Genomic DNA, 17974 nt, shown 5'->3' with positions numbered 1-17974 from the left:
CCCCTTTCACTTGGTCTCCTGAACACACATGTCTACCTTTCTCTACACCATCATATCAGCTAACTCTTTCCCTTTAGTCATAGTACCAACATTTAAAGTTTCAACCCTAAACTCTACTTTCCCACACTTCTCATTTTCCTGCTGTCTCTGTAGATGTCTTCCTTCTCCTCCTTTGGCCAACAGTAGCCCAATTTTCACCAGCACCCTGTTGGTTAACAATATCTGTGGCAATCTTTGGTAACTCGACCTCGACCGATTCCGTCTTGTGCAACCCTAACTGTTGAGTTTTTCACAACCACATAATCTTATACGTAGTGTAACAGCAAAAGAGGGACCAACACAATATTATGCAGGTGGTCATAATGTTATTCCTGATATGTGTATTTAGACACTCTGATCCCTCAAAACCCTTTTCAACATTTTATAAGTAAATGAAACTTCTGGTAGATAGCAAATTAAAAGAGCCAACCAACATACACTTTATTTCTCCGTTGTATGTTAAATATGCTCATTTTGATAACTGACTATAAATACTACAAAACACAAAATTGACTTTTTTCAGTTCTTTCTACCTCAGACTTGCCCAGAGGTGGACATGCTATAATCATCATTCAATCTCATACATTTTGTAGCAAGGATTATTAGAAGCCAAGATTATTATTGCATAGATAGATACATATTAAATATTTATTCTTAAATTTGATTGTCATGTAATTTCAAGAAAAAATGACAAAAAGCATGAAAAGACAAATGTGAGACAATGACTGCTGTGAAGATTCAGTATAGGGTGCAGTGGCTGCTGTGTCCATAATCAATAAAAATGTTATTTGACTGAAAATAAAAAGACTTAAAAACACAGATATAAAAGAATTGTGCCATGCAAAGTCCATTTGGATGATCAGAATAATGTTATTTTACTATGTCAAGGATTTATAAGAGTGTGTCAGTTGTGACCAGTAACAAAGAACAGAGACAGGTGATCACAGTTCAGTTTTTGGGTTTATTTTTGTTTATATAATGTTTACATCTTTTATATAAATGTATAAATATTCACAGTAAAATATTTACATTTATATATACATATTCAAAGATTTATTAACATAATAAATTCATGTTGAGGATTCCAATTGTCAGGTTATCTATCTCGTCTGTAATGTCAGTACTCTCCTCCTTCAAATATGCAATGGTCTCCTTAGCCTTTTGATGATTTTCTTTAAAATTTATCAGGGAGACCTGAGAGTACAACAGTTACTAGATTAATTCTACACACATGCAGACACAAACAGACTGATCAATTACAGAAATAACTTTAAATGTATTGCGATAAATTGAGAGAAAATTTAAGATTTTTTTTTCCCCACAATTTAAAAAACACACACACAAAAAAATAGTTCACAATAATAGTACTTTTGAGTCTCCAGCTCTGTCATGTTGCTAAACACACACACATGGTTAAATAAAGGTTTAACCTCGAGTGTTAAATGTTCAAGTGTGAACATTTTTTTGATTTTGGTTGCATAAAACTCATCATCCAACATGAACATGAAAATTCATAAGTAACTAAAGTAGCTGCATAATGTAACAGTTTTCCTGCTTACGTTCGCTAGATTGTCGCACTCCTTGTTACTTTCAAAGCGCAGGATCCCCATTTCCAGGGTTTCTATTTGGTCTTGGAGGGCAGATTTCTCATCGTCCAGGCATGTGATGCTCTCCACAGCATTCTGGTGTTTCCCCTCTGCTTCTGCCAGGGAAATCTGAAACACAACAACTAAAGCTTATTAATGACACTTTTATAAACTGACTGATCACTCATGAAAATCTTTTAAAATGTTTTAGGTAGGGAAAAGAGAAAATGTCACCAAAATGTCAGAAAACTATTTTGCACACACACACACACACACACACACATACACACACACACACACACACACACACACACACACACACACAGGAACACACACATGGTAATAGCAGTCAAAGTTTCATAAGCAGGAAAGCTTACTGTTAGTATGTCATTTTGATCCTGAAGAAAGCTGTAAGATAACCCCTCTTGCTTATGTTCCTAAATCACACACAAAGCAGAAAAGGGTCAAATTTGACTCTGCAAATGGTAAAAGTCCTACAGTGATCGTGGCGCAGAAGACAGAAAACCTACCATTAGTAACTCTTCACAGTGCTGTAAATTCTCTGCTATATCTTTGTTTGTGGCCTGGAGGATGTTGTAAGTCTCCATCATTTGCTCATGTTCCTTTAAACACACACATTGTTGGAAAGAAGTTTAAACTCAAGTGTTAAGTCTTTATGTGCAAACATTTAAACTTATTGTGGTCTATGTTTATACACAGTCATACACTTTTATAAATTGACTGATCATTCATGAGAATCACTTTAAATGTATTGAGGAGGAAAAATTGCCCCACAGTTTCAGAAAACAAACACACAAACACACACACACAATAGTTCACAATAGCAGACATACTTTTATCAGAAGAAAATTTTACCTTCAATAGCTCCTCCCTGTGTGCCACAGACTCCTCCATCTCTTTGCACTTGATCTTAAGGAGGTTGTGAGTCTCCAGCTCTCGCTCACATTCCTAAACACACACACACATGGTTAAAACATTTTATAACTCGAGTGTTAAATGTCCATGTATGCAATTGGGTTTTTATTTGCAAATTGTTTGGATTTTGGTCGCATTAAATGATCATCCAACATGAACATCAAAATTCATCATTAGTTACTAAAGTAGCTGCATAATGTAAGAGTTTTCCTGCTTACATTTTGGAGATTGTCGCACTCCTTGTTACTTTCAATGAGCAGGTTCCCCGTTTCCTTTTCCAGGGTTTCTATCTTGTCTTGGAGGGCAGATTTCTCAACCTCCATCTGTGTGATGCTCTCCACAGCATTCTGGTGTTTCTCCTCTGCGTCTGCCAGGGAAATCTGAAAGTACAATTAAAGATTATTAACTTTATTTAATTCTACACACATTCAGACACTTTTATAAACTGACTAATTATTCACTTAGGGATTCTAACACGTTTTTACCACTTCATCATTGAGAGCATCCTGACTAACTCTATCACTGTATGGTATGGAGGCGCCACTGTATTTGAAGAGAAAGCCCTGCAAAGTGTGGTGAAACCCGCCGAACACACACACACACACACACACACACACACACACACACACACACACACACATTATATATATATTATTATTATTATATTAGGGAGCAGGTTGAGAAGAGCCTGGAGAGGTGGAGATATGCATTGGAGAGAAGCGGAATGAGAGTCAGTAGGAGTAAGACAGAGTACATGTGTGTGAATGAGAGGGAGGGCAGTGGAGTGATGCAGTTGCAGGGAGAAGAGCTGGAAAAGGTGGAGGAGTTCAGGTACCTGGGGTCAACAGTGCAAAGTAATGGAGAGTGTGCTAGAGAAGTAAAGAAAAGAGTGCAGGCAGGGTGGAGTGGGTGGAGAAGAATGACAGGAGTGATTTGTGATAGTGAGGGTATCTGCAAGAATGAAAGGGAAAGTTTATAGAACTGTGGTGAGACCTGCGATGTTGTATGGATTAGAGACAGTGGCATTGAGTAAAAGACAGGAGATGGAGCTGGAGGTAGCAGAGCTGAAGATGTTAAGGTTTTCGTTGGGAGTGACGAGGATGGACAAGATTAGAAATGAGTTTATTAGAGGGACAGTGCATGTAGGATGTTTTGGTGACAAGGTGAGGGAGGCGAGATTGAGATGGTTTGGACATGTGCAAAGGAGGGACATGAATTATATTGGTAGAAGAATGCTGAGGATGGAGCCACCAGGTAGGAGGAAAAGAGGAAGGCCAAGGAGGAGGTTCATGGATGTGGTGAGGGAAGACATGCAGGTAGTTGGTGTGAAAGAGGCAGATGTAGAGGACAGGGTGGTATGGAGACGGATGATCTGCTGTGGCGACCCCTAATGGGAGCAGCCGAAAGAAGAAGAATACAAATAGTAAAACCCAACGTATATTATGTAGATTCATCACACACAGACTGATATATTTCAAGTGTTTATTTCTTTTAAATTAACAATTACCAAAAACCCAAAATCTAATTAAAAAAAATGTATACTTCATAATACAAATTAAAAAAAAAAACATTTCTGGAAAGTATGTTCATTTACTGTATATGTACTCAAATACATGGTAGGGGCTCCTTTTGCATTAATTACTGCCTCAATTCGGCGTGTCTTTTAGGTGATCAGCCTGTAGCACTGCTGAGGTTGTATGGAAGCCCAGGTATCTTTGACAGTGGCCTTCAGCTTTTTTGCATTATTTGGTCTCTTGTTTCTCATTTTCCGCTTGACAATACCCCATCGATCCTCTATGGAGTTTAGGTCTGGTGAGTTTGCTGGCCAGTCAAGTACACCAACACCATGATCAGTTAACCAACCTTTTGTTGCTTTTGGCAGTGTGGGCAGGTGCCAAATCCTGCTGGAAAATGAAATCAGCATCTCCATAAAGCTGGTCAGCAGAGAAAAGTATGAGGTGCTCTAAAACCTCCTGGTAGACACAGTGGACCACTACCAGCAGATGACATGACTCCCCAAACCACCACTGACTGTGCAAACCTTACACTGGACCTTAAGCAACTTGGATTCTGTGCCTTTCCTTTTTTCTTCCAGACTCTGGGACCTTGATTTCCAAATAAAATGCAAAATTTTCTTACCTTTCGTCTGAAAATATGACTTTGGCTCAATGAGCAACAGTCCAGTCCTTTTTGTCCTTTGCACAGGTAAGACACCTTTGACGTTGTCTCTGGTTCAGGAGTGGCTTGACACAAGAAATGTTTTAGTTGTAGCCCATGGATACGTCTGTGCGTGGTGGCTCTTGAAGCACTCCAGCTGCAGTCCACTTTTCGTGAATCTTCCACTAACTATTAAATCTGCTTTTTTCTACCACATTATTTCCTTTCATTCAATTTTCCATTAATGTGCTTGGATACAGTACTTTGTGAACAGTGATGACCTTTTGTGTCTTACCCTCCATGTTCAGGATGTCAAAGATAATTTTCTGGACAACTGTCAAGTCAGCAGTCTTCCCACATTATTGTGTGCCACCATTCAAAGGCTCAGGAAACTTTTGCAGGTGTTTGGATTTAATAAGCTGATTAGAGTGTGACACCACGAGTCTCCAATATTGAACTTTTTCACAATATTCTAATTTTGGGTTTTCATTAGCTGTCAGACATAATTATCAAAATTAAAAGAAATAAACACCTGAAATACATCAGTCTGTGTGTGATGAATCTATATAATATACAAGTTTCACGTTTTGTATTGAATTACTAAATAAATAAACTTTTTATTGATATTCTAATTTATTGAGATGCACCTGTATATATACATTTTTTCTTTTCTTTCTTTCTTTCTTTCTTTCTTTCTTTCTTTCTTTCTTTCTTTCTTTCTTTCTTTCTTTCTTTCTTTCTTTCTTTCTTTCTTTCTTTCTTTCTTTCTTTCTACCTACACCTTACCTACATCCTGCCTGTACTTGTTAATCAGTTGTCGAAGTTTATCACGTGTGAAAATTGTTTTGATTTTGGTTGCATAAAATTCATCATCCAACATGAACATGAAAATTCATAAGTAACTAAAGTAGCTGCATAATGTTTTCTTGCTTACGTTCGTTAGATTGTCGCACTCCTTGTTACTTTCAAAGCACAGGTTCCCCATTTCCTGCACTGTCTTTTCCAGGGTTTCTATCTTGTCTTGGAGGGCAGATTTCTCAACCTCCAGCTGTGTGATGCTCTCCACAGCATTCTGGTATTTCTCCTCTGCTTCTGCCAGGGAGACCTGAAGTACAACAATTAAAGCTTATTAGCGTTATTTACTTCTACACACATTCAGACACTTTTATAAACTGACTGATCACTCATGAAAATCTTTTTAAATGTTTTAGGGAGGGAAAAGAGAAATTGTCACCAAAATGTCCGAAAACGTTTTCACACACACACACACACACACACACACACACACACACACACACACACACACACACACACACACACACACACACACACACACACACACACACACACACACACACACACACACACACATGGTAATAGCAGTCAAAGTTTCATAAGCAGGAAAGCTTACTGTCAGTATGTCATTTTGATCCTGAAGAAAGCTGTAAGATAACCCCTCTTGCTTATGTTCCTAAATCACACACGAAGCATTCATGAGAATCACTTTAAATTTATTGAGGAGGAAAAATGTCCCCATAGTTTTAGAAAACAAACACACGTACACACACACACACACACACACACACACACACACACACACACACACACACACACACACACACACACACACACACACACACACACACACACACACACACACACACAATAGTTTACAATAGCAGACATACTTTTATTAGAAGAAATGTTTACCTTCAGTAGCTCCTCCTTGTGTGCCAGAGACTCCTCCATCTCTTTGCACTTGATCTTTAGGAGGTTGTGACTCTCCAGCTCTCGCTCACATTCCTAAACACACACACATGGTTAAAAAAAAGTTTAAACTCGAGTGTTAAATGTCCATGTATGCAATTGGGTTTTCATTTGCAAATTGTTTGGATTTTGGTCGCATTAAATGATCATCCAACATGAACATCAAAATTCATCATAAGTGACTAAAGTAGCTGCATAATGTAAGAGTTTTTCTGCTTACATTTTGTAGATTGTCGCACTCCTTGTTACTTTCAATGAGCAGGTTCCCCATTTCCTTCACTTTCTTTTGCAGGGTTTCTATCTTGTCTTGGAGGGCAGATTTCTCAACCTCCAGCTGTGTGATGCTCTCCACAGCATTCAGGTGTTTCTTCTCTGCTTCTGCCAGGGTGACCTAAAACACAACAATTAAAGATTATTAACTTTATTTAATTCTACACACATTCAGACACTTTTATAAACTGACTAATTATTCATTCAGGGATTCTAACACGTTTTTACCACTGCACAATTGAGAGCATCCTGACTAACTCTATCACTGTATGGTATGGAGGCTACACTGTATGTGAAGAGAAAACCCTGCAAAGTGTGGTGAAAACCGCCGAACACACACACACACACACACACACACACACAAACACACACATATATATATATATATATATATATATATATATATACAGTGAGGAAAATAAGTATTTGAACACCCTGCTATTTTGCAAGTTCTCCCACTTAGAAATCATGAGGGGGTCTAAAATTGTCATCGTAGGTGCATGTCCACTGTGAGAGACATAATGTAAAAAAAAAAAACCCAGAAATCACAATGTATTATTTTTTTAACTATTTATTTGTATGATACAGCTGCAAAAAGGTATTTGAACACCTGAGAAAGTCAATGTTAATATTTGGTACAGTAGCCTTTGTTTTCAATTACAGAGGTCAAATGTTTCCTGTAGTTTTTCACCAGGTTTGCACACACTGCAGGAGGGATTTTGACCCACTCCTCCACACAGATCTTCTCTAGATCAGTCAGGTTTCTGGCCTGTCGCTGAGAAACATGGAGTTTGAGCTCCCTCCAAAGATTCTCTATTGGGTTTAGGTCTGGAGACTGGCTAGGCCACGCCAGAACCTTGATATGCTTCTTACAGAGCCACTCCTTGGTTATCCTGGCTGTGTGCTTCAGGTCATTGTCATGTTGGAAGACCCAGCCTCGACCCATCTTCAATGCTCTAACTGAGGGAAGGTGGTTGTTTCCCAAAATCTCGCAATACATGGCCCCGGTCATCCTCTCCTTAATACAATGCAGTCGCCCTGTCCCAAGTGCAGAAAAACACCCCCAAAGCATGATGCTACCACCCCCATGCTTCACAGTAGGGATGGTGTTCTTGGGATGGTACTCATTATTCTTCTTCCTCCAAACACGTTTAGTGGAATTATGACCCAAAAGTTCTATTTTGGGCTCATCTGACCACTTGACTTTGTCCTATGACTCCTCTGGATAATCCAAATGGTCATTGGCAAACTTAAGATGTGCCTGGACATGTGCTGGTTTAAGCAGGGGAACCTTCCGTGCCATGCATGATTTCAAACCATGACGTCTTAGTGTATTACCAACAGTAACCTTGGAAACGGGGGTCCCAGCTCTTTTCAGGTCATTGACCAGCTCCTCCCGTGTAGTTCTGGGCTGATTTCTCACCTTCCTTAGGATCATTGAGACCCCACGAGGCGAGATCTTGCATGGAGCCCCAGTCCGAGGGAGATTGACAGTCATGTTTAGCGTCTTCCATTTTCTAATGATTGCTCCAACAGTGGACCTTTTTTTGCCAAGCTGCTAACAGGTGCATATAATTTAGGATAATAAATGTAGTGGAGGTGGACATTTTAAAGGCAGACTAACAGGTCTTTGAGGGTCAGAATTCTAGCTGATAGACAGGTGTTCAAATACTTATTTGCAGCTGTATCATACAAATAAATAGTTTAAAAATCATATATTGTGATTTCTGGATTTATTTTTTTTTTAGATTATGTCTCTCACAGTGGACATGCACCTACGATGACAATTTCAGACCCCTCCTTGATTTCTAAGTGGGAGAACTTGCAAAATAGCAGGGTGTTCAAATACTTATTTTCCTCACTGTATATATATATATATATATATATATATATATATATATATATATATATATATATATATATATATATATATATATATATATATATATATATAATACATTTGCTCATGTTCCCTTAAACACACACATTGTTGGAAATAGGTTTAAACTCAAGTGTTAAAAGTCTGCATGTGCAAACATTTAAACTTATTGTGGTCTATATTTATACACATTCATACACTTTTATAAATTGACTGATCATTCACGAGAATCACTTTAAATGTATTGAGGAGGAAAAATTTCCCCACAGTTTTAGAAAACAAACACACATACACACAAACACACACACAATAGTTCACAATAGCAGACATACTTTTATCAGAAGAAAATTTTACCTTCAGTAGCTCCTCCTTCTGTGCCAGAGACTCCTCCATCTCTTTGCACTTGATCTTAAGGAGGTTGTGAGTCTCCAGCTCTCGCTCACATTCCTAAACACACACACATGGTTAAAAAAAGTTTAAATTCGAGTGTTAAATGCCCACGTATGCAATTGGGTTTTCATTTGCAAATTGTTTGGATTTTGGTCACATTAAATCATCATCCAACATCAACATCAAAATTCATCATAAGTTACTAAAGTAGCTGCATAATGTAAGAGTTTTCCTGCTTACGTTTGTTAGATTGTCGCACTCCTTGTTACTTTCAATGAGCAGGTTCCCCATTTCCTGCACTGTCTTTTGCAGGGTTACTATCTTGTCTTGGAGGGCAGATTTCTCAACCTCCATCTGTGTGATGCTCTCCACAGCACTCTGGTGTTTCTCCTCTGCTTCTGCCAGGGAAATCTGAAAGTACAACAATTAAAGCTTATTAACTTTATTTAATTCTACACACATTCAGACACTTTTATAAACTGACTGATTATTCATTCAGGGATTCTACAACATTTTTACCACTGCATCATTGAGAGCATCCTGACTAACTCTATCACTGTATGGTATGGAGGCTACACTGTATGTCAAGAGAAAACCCTTCAAAAGGTGGTGAAAACTTTAGGTTACTTACGTAACTGGTTCTCTGATAACAGGAGTGAGGTATCTTACTAAGGATATCGCTTTGGGCGTGACCAATCCTGGAAGCATCAATCACACCACGTCTGTCATTCTCACATATCTCTTCCCCGTGCACTGCAGGGAGGGAAGTGTGGTGAGATACCTCACTCCTGTTATCAGAGAACCGGGGTTAGGTAAGTAACCTAAAGTTCTCTTTCAAACATTTGTTCGGTATCTCACTATGGGATAATAGACAACTCCCGTATTGCAAATATGCTGCCCGAAGCGGGTGTCAACCAACTCAGTGATATGAAAAAAAGAGATAATCCCTCTCACCAAAGAGAACAGAAACATGAGAAAAATTAAAAATTCATAATCCATTGTCATTCCCTGTCATACACAGTATACATGCCCAAATATACAGTGAGAAAAACAAGTATTTAAACATCCTGCTATTTTGCAAGTTCTCCCACTTAGAAATCATTTAGGGAAATTCTGAAATTGTCATCGTATGTGCATGTCCACTTTGAGAGACATAATCTAAAAAAAAAAAAATCCAGAAATCACAATATATGATTTTTTAACTATTTATTTGTATGATACAGCTGCAAATAAGTATTTGAACACCTGTCTATCAGCTAGAATTCTGACCCTCAAAGACCTGTTAGTCTGCCTTTAAAATGTCCACCTCCACTACATTTATTATCCTAAATTAGATGCACCTGTTTGAGGTCGTTAGCTGCATAAAGACACCTGTCCACCCCATACAATCAGTAAGAATCCAACTACTAACATGGCCAAGACCAAAGAGCTGTCCAAAGACACTAGAGAAAAAATTGTACACCTCCACAAAGCTGGAAAGGGCTACGGGGAAATTGTCAAGCACCTTGGTGAAAAAAGGTCCACTGTTGGAGCAATCATTAGAAAATGGAAGATGCTAAACATGACTGTCAATCTCCCTCGAACTGGGGCTCCATGCAAGATCTCACCTCGTGGGGTCTCAATGATCCTAAGGAAGGTGAGAAATCAGCCCAGAACTACACTGGAGGAGCTGGTCAATGACCTGAAAAGAGCTGGGACCACCGTTTCCAAGGTTACTGTTGGTAATACACTAAGACATAATGGTTTAAAATCATGCATGGCACGAAAGGTTCCCCTGCTTAAACCAGCACTTAATGTCCAGGCACGTCTTAAGTTTGCCAATGACCATTTGGATGATCCAGAGAATTCATGGGAGAAAGTCATGTGGTCAGATGAGACCAAAATAGAACTTTTGGGTCATAATTCCACTAAACGTGTTTGGAGGAAGAAGAATGATGAGTACCATCCCAAGAACACCATCCCTACTGTGAAGCATGGGGGTGGTAGCATCATGCTTTGGGGTTGTTTTTCTGCACATGGAACAGGGCGACTGCACTGTATTAAGGAGGGGATGACCGGGGCCATGTATTGCGAGATTTTGGGGAACAATCTCCTTCCCTCAGAGCATTGAAGATGGGTCGAGGCTGGGTCTTCCAACATGACAATGACCCAAAGCACACAGCCAGGATAACCAAGGAGTGGCTCTGTAAGAAGCATATCAAGGTTCTGGCGTGGCCTAGCCAGTCTCCAGACCTAAACCCAATAGAGAATCTTTGGAGGGAGCTCAAACTCCGTTTTTCTCAGCAACAGGCCAGAAACCTGACTGATCTAGAGAAGATCTGTGTGGAGGAGTGGGCCAAAATCCCTCCTGCAGTGTGTGCAAACCTGGTGAAAACTACAGGAAACGTTTCGACCTCTGTAATTGCAAACAAAGGCTACTGTACCAAATATTAACATTGACTTTCAAATACTTATTTGCAGCTGTATCATACAAATAAATAGTTAAAAAATCATATATTGTGATTTCTGGATTTTTTTTTAGATTATGTCTCTCACAGTGGACATGCACCTACGATGACAATTTCAGACCCCTCCATGATTTCTAAGTGGGAGAACTTGCAAAATAGCATGGTGTTTAAATACTTATTTTCCTCACTGTACATATACACATACTGTATATATGCAAATTCATCTATATGTATATTTGCCACACGAATGTCCTGAATCGAAACGCCCTTAAAAAGCACCCATGAAGTGGCCAAGCCTCGGGTACTATGAGCCCTCAGTCCTTCTGGAGGGTTAAGACCCACGCAATTATAACTCATTATAGTAGCCTCCACAAGCCAATTCCCAGGCGCTGCCGGGAAACAGGATTTCCTTTACGGGAATCAGCCCATGAAACAAACAGCTGATTACTCCGTCTCAACTCTTTCGTCCTGTCAACATAGTGACGTGACGCATGGACAGGACACTGACAGTGAAGCCGCTGCTCCTCCGCTGAGGAAAAAGGAGGCAGATGAAAAGTCATTAAATCCACCTGCCTGCAGGCGAAGGCTGACTCGCTCACCTTGGGGATAAATGCCGGATTAGTCTTGAGAGTCACTCCAGAGAAATCCAAAGCAAACCGCATACAGGAGTTATGAACCGACAAAGCATGAAGTTCACTAACCCGCTTCGCGGTAGAAAGAGCCAACAACAAAGCAACCTTCAGCGAAAGAAGCTTTAAGCCAATACTCTCTATCGGCTCAAAAGGAGGCTGAGAGAGCGCGCTCAGGAACACCGACAAATCAGCGGCTTCGAGAACGTGTTCAGGCGCCGTGCCCCCTTCATAAACCTGCACACTTTTCTCAGGGAACAGCCCCCAGTGGGGTTCCCGATCCGAGAAAAACCTGATCTCTCCACTGATGGAGAGTGCGTAAGCACAGTGACGTTATCATCACCTTGCGATTGAGTTGGCGCTTCGGACATAGGCGCTACGCCATAACCCAGCACTGAAAATCTCTCATTCGCAACAGTCCCAACGGTATGACAGACACTGCCGAAGCCATCAGCCCCAGCAGGCGTAGACAGAGTTTGAATGGAACTTTCTTTCCTCTCTGGAAAAGAGAGAGACAACCGCGAGTCGACCTGATGCGCTCTTCTGATAGAAAAGCCTGATATTGAAAAAAAAATGAGCAACCTCATCATCTTCCTCTTCCTCACCCTTGTTATCCAGTAAAGAGTTTTATTTGAAGAGTGAAGGAAGGACAGGAGAAACCTCGTCCATCAACTTTCCCTATCTGCACTGTGCTTGTGAAGCAGCCTCGTCCCTCACTGCGGGCAGCGGAGAGAGACATGGGTCCCCTTTATTTGCGGCCGCGACTCGCATACGGCACTCCCGAACCCTTGACGGAAAGAGCGCAGTGCGGGCAGCACTCGGGGTTAGCGAGCACAGTTTGAGCGTGCCGAACTCCTAAGCACACGATGCACAGGGGATGAGAGTCTTTAGCCGAGATCGTAGACCCGCATGCACACGGTCGGGATTGAACTTTGAACTTTGAACATGGACTCGCAGTCGCCATAACGGAGGTGCAATCACCGGAAAAAAAGGAAAACGAGATCACCACAACGTGCTTCTCAAACGATATTTCACTACTCGCTTAACGCGAGGTGAAAAGAAAAAAAAGAAAATTAAGAAAGAAACAGCAGAAGGGAATATTTGCTTTAACAGTGAATATTCTCCTCAAGAAGCAGCCGCGCTCGGAGACGTACCTTAACGGCCTGTCTGTGAACAGTTAAGTAACCAAACCCTAAAGGATCTGCTGAGGATAGCTTCCTAGAAGGATCTTTACGGGGAAGAGAACGAGAATGAGGCAGGGACCTCCAGCAGCGGTGTATATAGGGAGGCGTGATTGGTCTGTCAGCCGACAGACGCGGTGTGATTGATGCTTCCAGGATTGGTCACGCCCGAGGCGATTCCCATAGTGAGATACCGAACGAATGCTTGAAAGAGAACCAACGAACACACACACACACACACACACACACACACACACACACACACACACACACACACATATATATATTCCACTATATCCATATATTCCATATATATTCCACTATATCCATATATTCCATATATATTCCACTGTGTATATATATATATATATATATATATATATATATATATACTGTGTATATATATATATATATATATATATATATATATATATATACTGTGTATATATATATATATATATATATATATATATATATATATATATATATATATATATATATATATATATATATATATATATATATATATATATACACACACACATACATACAGTGGAACCTGGTTATGTCGCCAGCCTAGGGGATGCCAAAAAGCGTCGAGATAACCGATGATCGAGATAAACAAAAACCAATATGTAAACGTGCTTGAAATTTCTTTATGTACATAATGTGCGTTATTAAATGAGAATGTGCATGCACGTGTTTTTGGAGGTTTTTTACACAACAGCGTTGCCGCGATTTGATTGATTTGTCATGCGGTTCGAGAAAACCTGTAATGCGGATAAGGAGGCGGAAGCCGAAGTAAACGCAAACAAAGTTTATTTAGAACACTCAGGAGATAATACACCAATACTTGTAGCGAAGCAGCAATATCCAGTGGTGCGCTCCGGGAGCGTGGTCCACGAAGTTCTGTGAAAGCAGAGACAGTGCGTGTAAAGAATCCACAGATTCGCGCTATGGAAAGCGCAGCGCTGGGCAGCAACGGATAAACATGGTGCAGACAGCATGAACATGGAAAACAACAGGATTGGGGTAATCTGGGGTGCCGTTGAGAGAATGCGGAGTCCGAGAAGAAGGGTACGTATACGTATACGCAGTTACACAGACCGACATGAACTAACACATACGATCATGCACAAACAATAACGGACCGCGAGTGTGTGGAGATGAGGGACTTAAATAGGAGATGGGATGAGTGAGTGAATGAGAGTCAGGTGTGTGTGATCAGCATGACTGCGACAAGCTCGCCGTGGGAGAAGAAGCAGGGTGCTTCGGGGAATACCCCCGCCAAAGGGGGCGTGGTAGGGGGATTCCTAACATAACCAACGTTAAGTGGCAATTTTGCCCCCCCTTGTGCTCGAGATATTAGGGTTCGGCGACATAAAAAAAATCGACATACAGATTAAAAAATGCTAAGACAAATCGAGAATTTGGTGGTTCCACTTAAAAACGTCGACTTAATAGGGTTGGCGAGTTAACCGAGGTCGAGATAAGTGGGTTCGATTGTGTGTATATATATATATATATATATATATATATATATATATATATATATATATATATATATATATATATATATATATATATATATATATATTTACAGTCGAACCCATATATCTAGATATATATACATACACACAGGTGCATCTCTATAAATTAAAATATCATAAAAAAGTTTCTTTATTTTGGTAATTTAATACAAATAAACCCCTATATAGATTCATCACACACAGACTGATATATTTCAAGTGTTTATTTCTTTTAAATTTCATGATTTTGGCTCACAATTAACAAAAACCCAAAATCTAAATTAAAAAAAATTTATACATCATAATACCAATAAAAAAACATTTCTGGAAAGTATGTTCATTTACTGTATATGTACTTGAATACATGGTAGGGGCTACTTTTGCTTTAATTACTGCCTCAATTCAGCGTGTCATGGAGGTGATCAGCCTGTAGCACTGCTGAGGTTGTATGGAAGCCCAGGTATCTTTGACAGTGGCCTTCAGCTTTTTTGCATTATTTGGTCTCTTGTTTCTCATTTTCCGCCTGACAATACCCCATCGATTCTGGAGACCTTGATTTCCAAATAAAATGCAAAAATGTCTTTCCTTTTATCTGAAAATATGACTTTGGCCCAATGAGCAACAGTCCAGTCCTTTTTGTCCTTTGCACAGGTAAGACACCTTTGACATTGTCTCTGGTTCAGGAGTAGCTTGACACAAGGAATGTGTCAGTTGTAGCCCATGGATACGTCTGTGCGTGGTGGCTCTTGAAGCAATGACTCCAGCCGCAGTCCACTTTTTGTTAATCGCCCACAAATTCTTGAATCTGCTTTAATTCACTTTTTTCTACCACATTATTTCCTTTCATTCAACTTTCCATTAATGTGCTTGGATACAGTACTTTGTGAACAGCAGCCTCTTTAGTGATTTTTTAGTGACCTTTTGTGTCTTACCCCCCATGTTCAGGATGTCAAAGATAATTTTCTGGACAACTGTCAAGTCAGCAGTCTTCCCACATGATTGTGTGGCACTATTGGAAGGCTCAGGAAACCACGAGTCTCCAATATTGAACCTTTTCACAATATTTTAATTTTGGGTTTTCATTAGCTGTCAGACCTAATTATCAAAATGTAAGTCTAAGCAGGCCGCCGCCTTTGACTGCTGCCCAATCCTTACAGCACCTTCCCTTACGGTCCCTCCTGCAGGTGGTGAGCCCACGGGAAATATATATTTTATGTATATATATATATATATATATATATATATATATATATATATATATATATATATATATATATATACAAAAAATTTTTTCTTTCTTTCTTTCTTTCTTTCTTTCTTTCTTTCTTTCTTTCTTTCTTTCTTTCTTTCTTTCTTTCTTTCTTTCTTTCTTATACACCTTACCTACATCCTGCCTGTACTTGTTTATCAGTTGTTGCATGCTTCCACTGCCATAGCCTTAATATCTACATACTTGTAGTACTTTTTCAGCAGTCAGCATATATATTGTAATATATGTAATATATACAGCAAATATATTACTATTCATCCATCCAGCCATCCAGCCATCCATGCTCTATCAATGTGTGTGTGTGTGTGTGTGTATGTGTAACCAAAATGTGAGAAAACAAGTGTATACACCCCCCCCACACACACACACAATAGTTTACAATAGCAGACATACTTTTATCAGAAGAAAAGTTTACCTTCAGTAGCTCCTCCTTGTGTGCCACAGACTCCTCCATCTCTTTGTACTTGATCTTTAGAAGGTTGTGAGTCTCCAGCTCTCGCTCACGTTCCTAAACACACACACGGTTAAAAAGAGGTTTAAATTCGAGTGTTAAATGTACACATATGCAATTGGGTTTTCATTTGCAAATTGTTTTCATTTTGGTTGCATTAAACTCATCATCCAACATGAACATCAAAATTCCTCATAAGTTACTAAAGTAGCTGCATAATGTTAGAGTTTTCCTGCTTACATTTTTTAGCTTATTGCACTCCTTGTTATGTTGATGGAGCAGTTTCCATGTCTTTTGCAGGGTTTCTATCTTGTCTTGGAGGGCATATCTCTCAACCTCCATCTGTGTAATGATCTCCACAGCATTCAGGTGTTTCTCTTCTGCTTCTTCCGGAGAAATCTGAAGGTACAACAATTAAAGCTTATTAACTTCATTTAATTATACACACATTCAAACACTTTTATAAACTGACTGATTATTCATTCAAGGATTCGAACATGTTTTTACCACTGCATCATTGGGAGCATCCTGACTAACTCTATCACTGTATGGTATGGAGGCTACACTGTATATGAACAGAAAGCCCTGCAAAGGGTGGTGAAAACTGCCCAATGCATTACTGGCACCCAGCTACCTGTAATTGAACACCTTCACCACAGCAGATACCTGCGCAGAGCTCAAAACATCATCAAGGACTCCTTACATACCAGTCACAAACCGTTTAACTTCCTTCCATCAAGAAGGAAATACGGAAACATGTGCACCAGAACCAGCAGGTTCAAGACCAGCTATTGCACATCTACAATCCCCCTGAATTCTGAACTCTTTACTACAATGCTAGAACACTGAATAAACACTGTATATAACTTATGTACAGTTGTACATACAATGAACATATCATTGTAAATCTTCTTCTTCTTCTTCTTTCGGCTGCTCCCATTAGGGGTCGCCACAGCGGATCATCCGTCTCCATACCACCCTGTCCTCTACATCTGCCTCTTTCACACCAACTACCTGCATGTCTTCCCTCACCACATCCATGAACCTCCTCCTTGGCCTTCCTCTTTTCCTCCTACCTGGTGGCTCCATCTTCAGCATTTTTCTACCAATATAATTCATGTCCCTTCTCTGCACATGTCCAAACCATCTCAATCTCGCCTCCGTCACCTTGTCACCAAAACATCCTACATGTGCTGTTCCTCTAATAAACTAATTTCTAATCTTGTCCATCCTCGTCACTCCCAACGAAAACCGTAACATCTTCAGCTCTGCTACCTCCAGCTCCGCCTCCTGTCTTTTACTCAATGCCACTGTCTCTAATCCATACAACATCGCAGGTCTCACCACAGTCCTATAAACTTTTCCTTTCATTCTTGCAGATACCCTACTATCACAAATCACTCCTGTCACACTTCTCCACCCACTCCACCCTGCCTGCACTCT

The 17974-nt window shown here is 39.8% G+C and overlaps 1 protein-coding gene across 1 annotated transcript in view; it reads right to left on the bottom strand.

Annotated features, from left to right (window-relative positions):
- Positions 1-1095: 1095 nt before the first annotated feature.
- Positions 1096-17974, bottom strand: part of LOC310736188 (uncharacterized protein) — a gene marked incomplete at its 3' end in the record, with an annotated part of 73199 nt that continues 56320 nt past the window's right edge. Inside the window, exons 9-20 of the mRNA XM_083559561.1 lie at positions 16772-16930; positions 16496-16588; positions 9265-9435; positions 8989-9081; positions 6706-6876; positions 6429-6521; positions 5653-5823; positions 2502-2594; positions 2156-2248; positions 2003-2062; positions 1599-1754; positions 1096-1233 (exon numbers count right to left, since the gene is read on the bottom strand). Coding sequence (XP_083415687.1) covers positions 1096-1233; positions 1599-1754; positions 2003-2062; positions 2156-2248; positions 2502-2594; positions 5653-5823; positions 6429-6521; positions 6706-6876; positions 8989-9081; positions 9265-9435; positions 16496-16588; positions 16772-16930 — 1491 coding nt within the window. The remainder of the gene's footprint in view (positions 1234-1598; positions 1755-2002; positions 2063-2155; positions 2249-2501; positions 2595-5652; positions 5824-6428; positions 6522-6705; positions 6877-8988; positions 9082-9264; positions 9436-16495; positions 16589-16771; positions 16931-17974) is intronic.

This window comes from Silurus aristotelis (genome assembly GCF_946808225.1).
Source record: "Silurus aristotelis genome assembly, chromosome: 13".
Lineage (NCBI taxonomy): Eukaryota > Metazoa > Chordata > Actinopteri > Siluriformes > Siluridae > Silurus > Silurus aristotelis.
The sequence above is the reverse complement of the archived record's forward strand: the minus strand, read 5'-3'. Positions and strand labels throughout refer to the sequence as shown.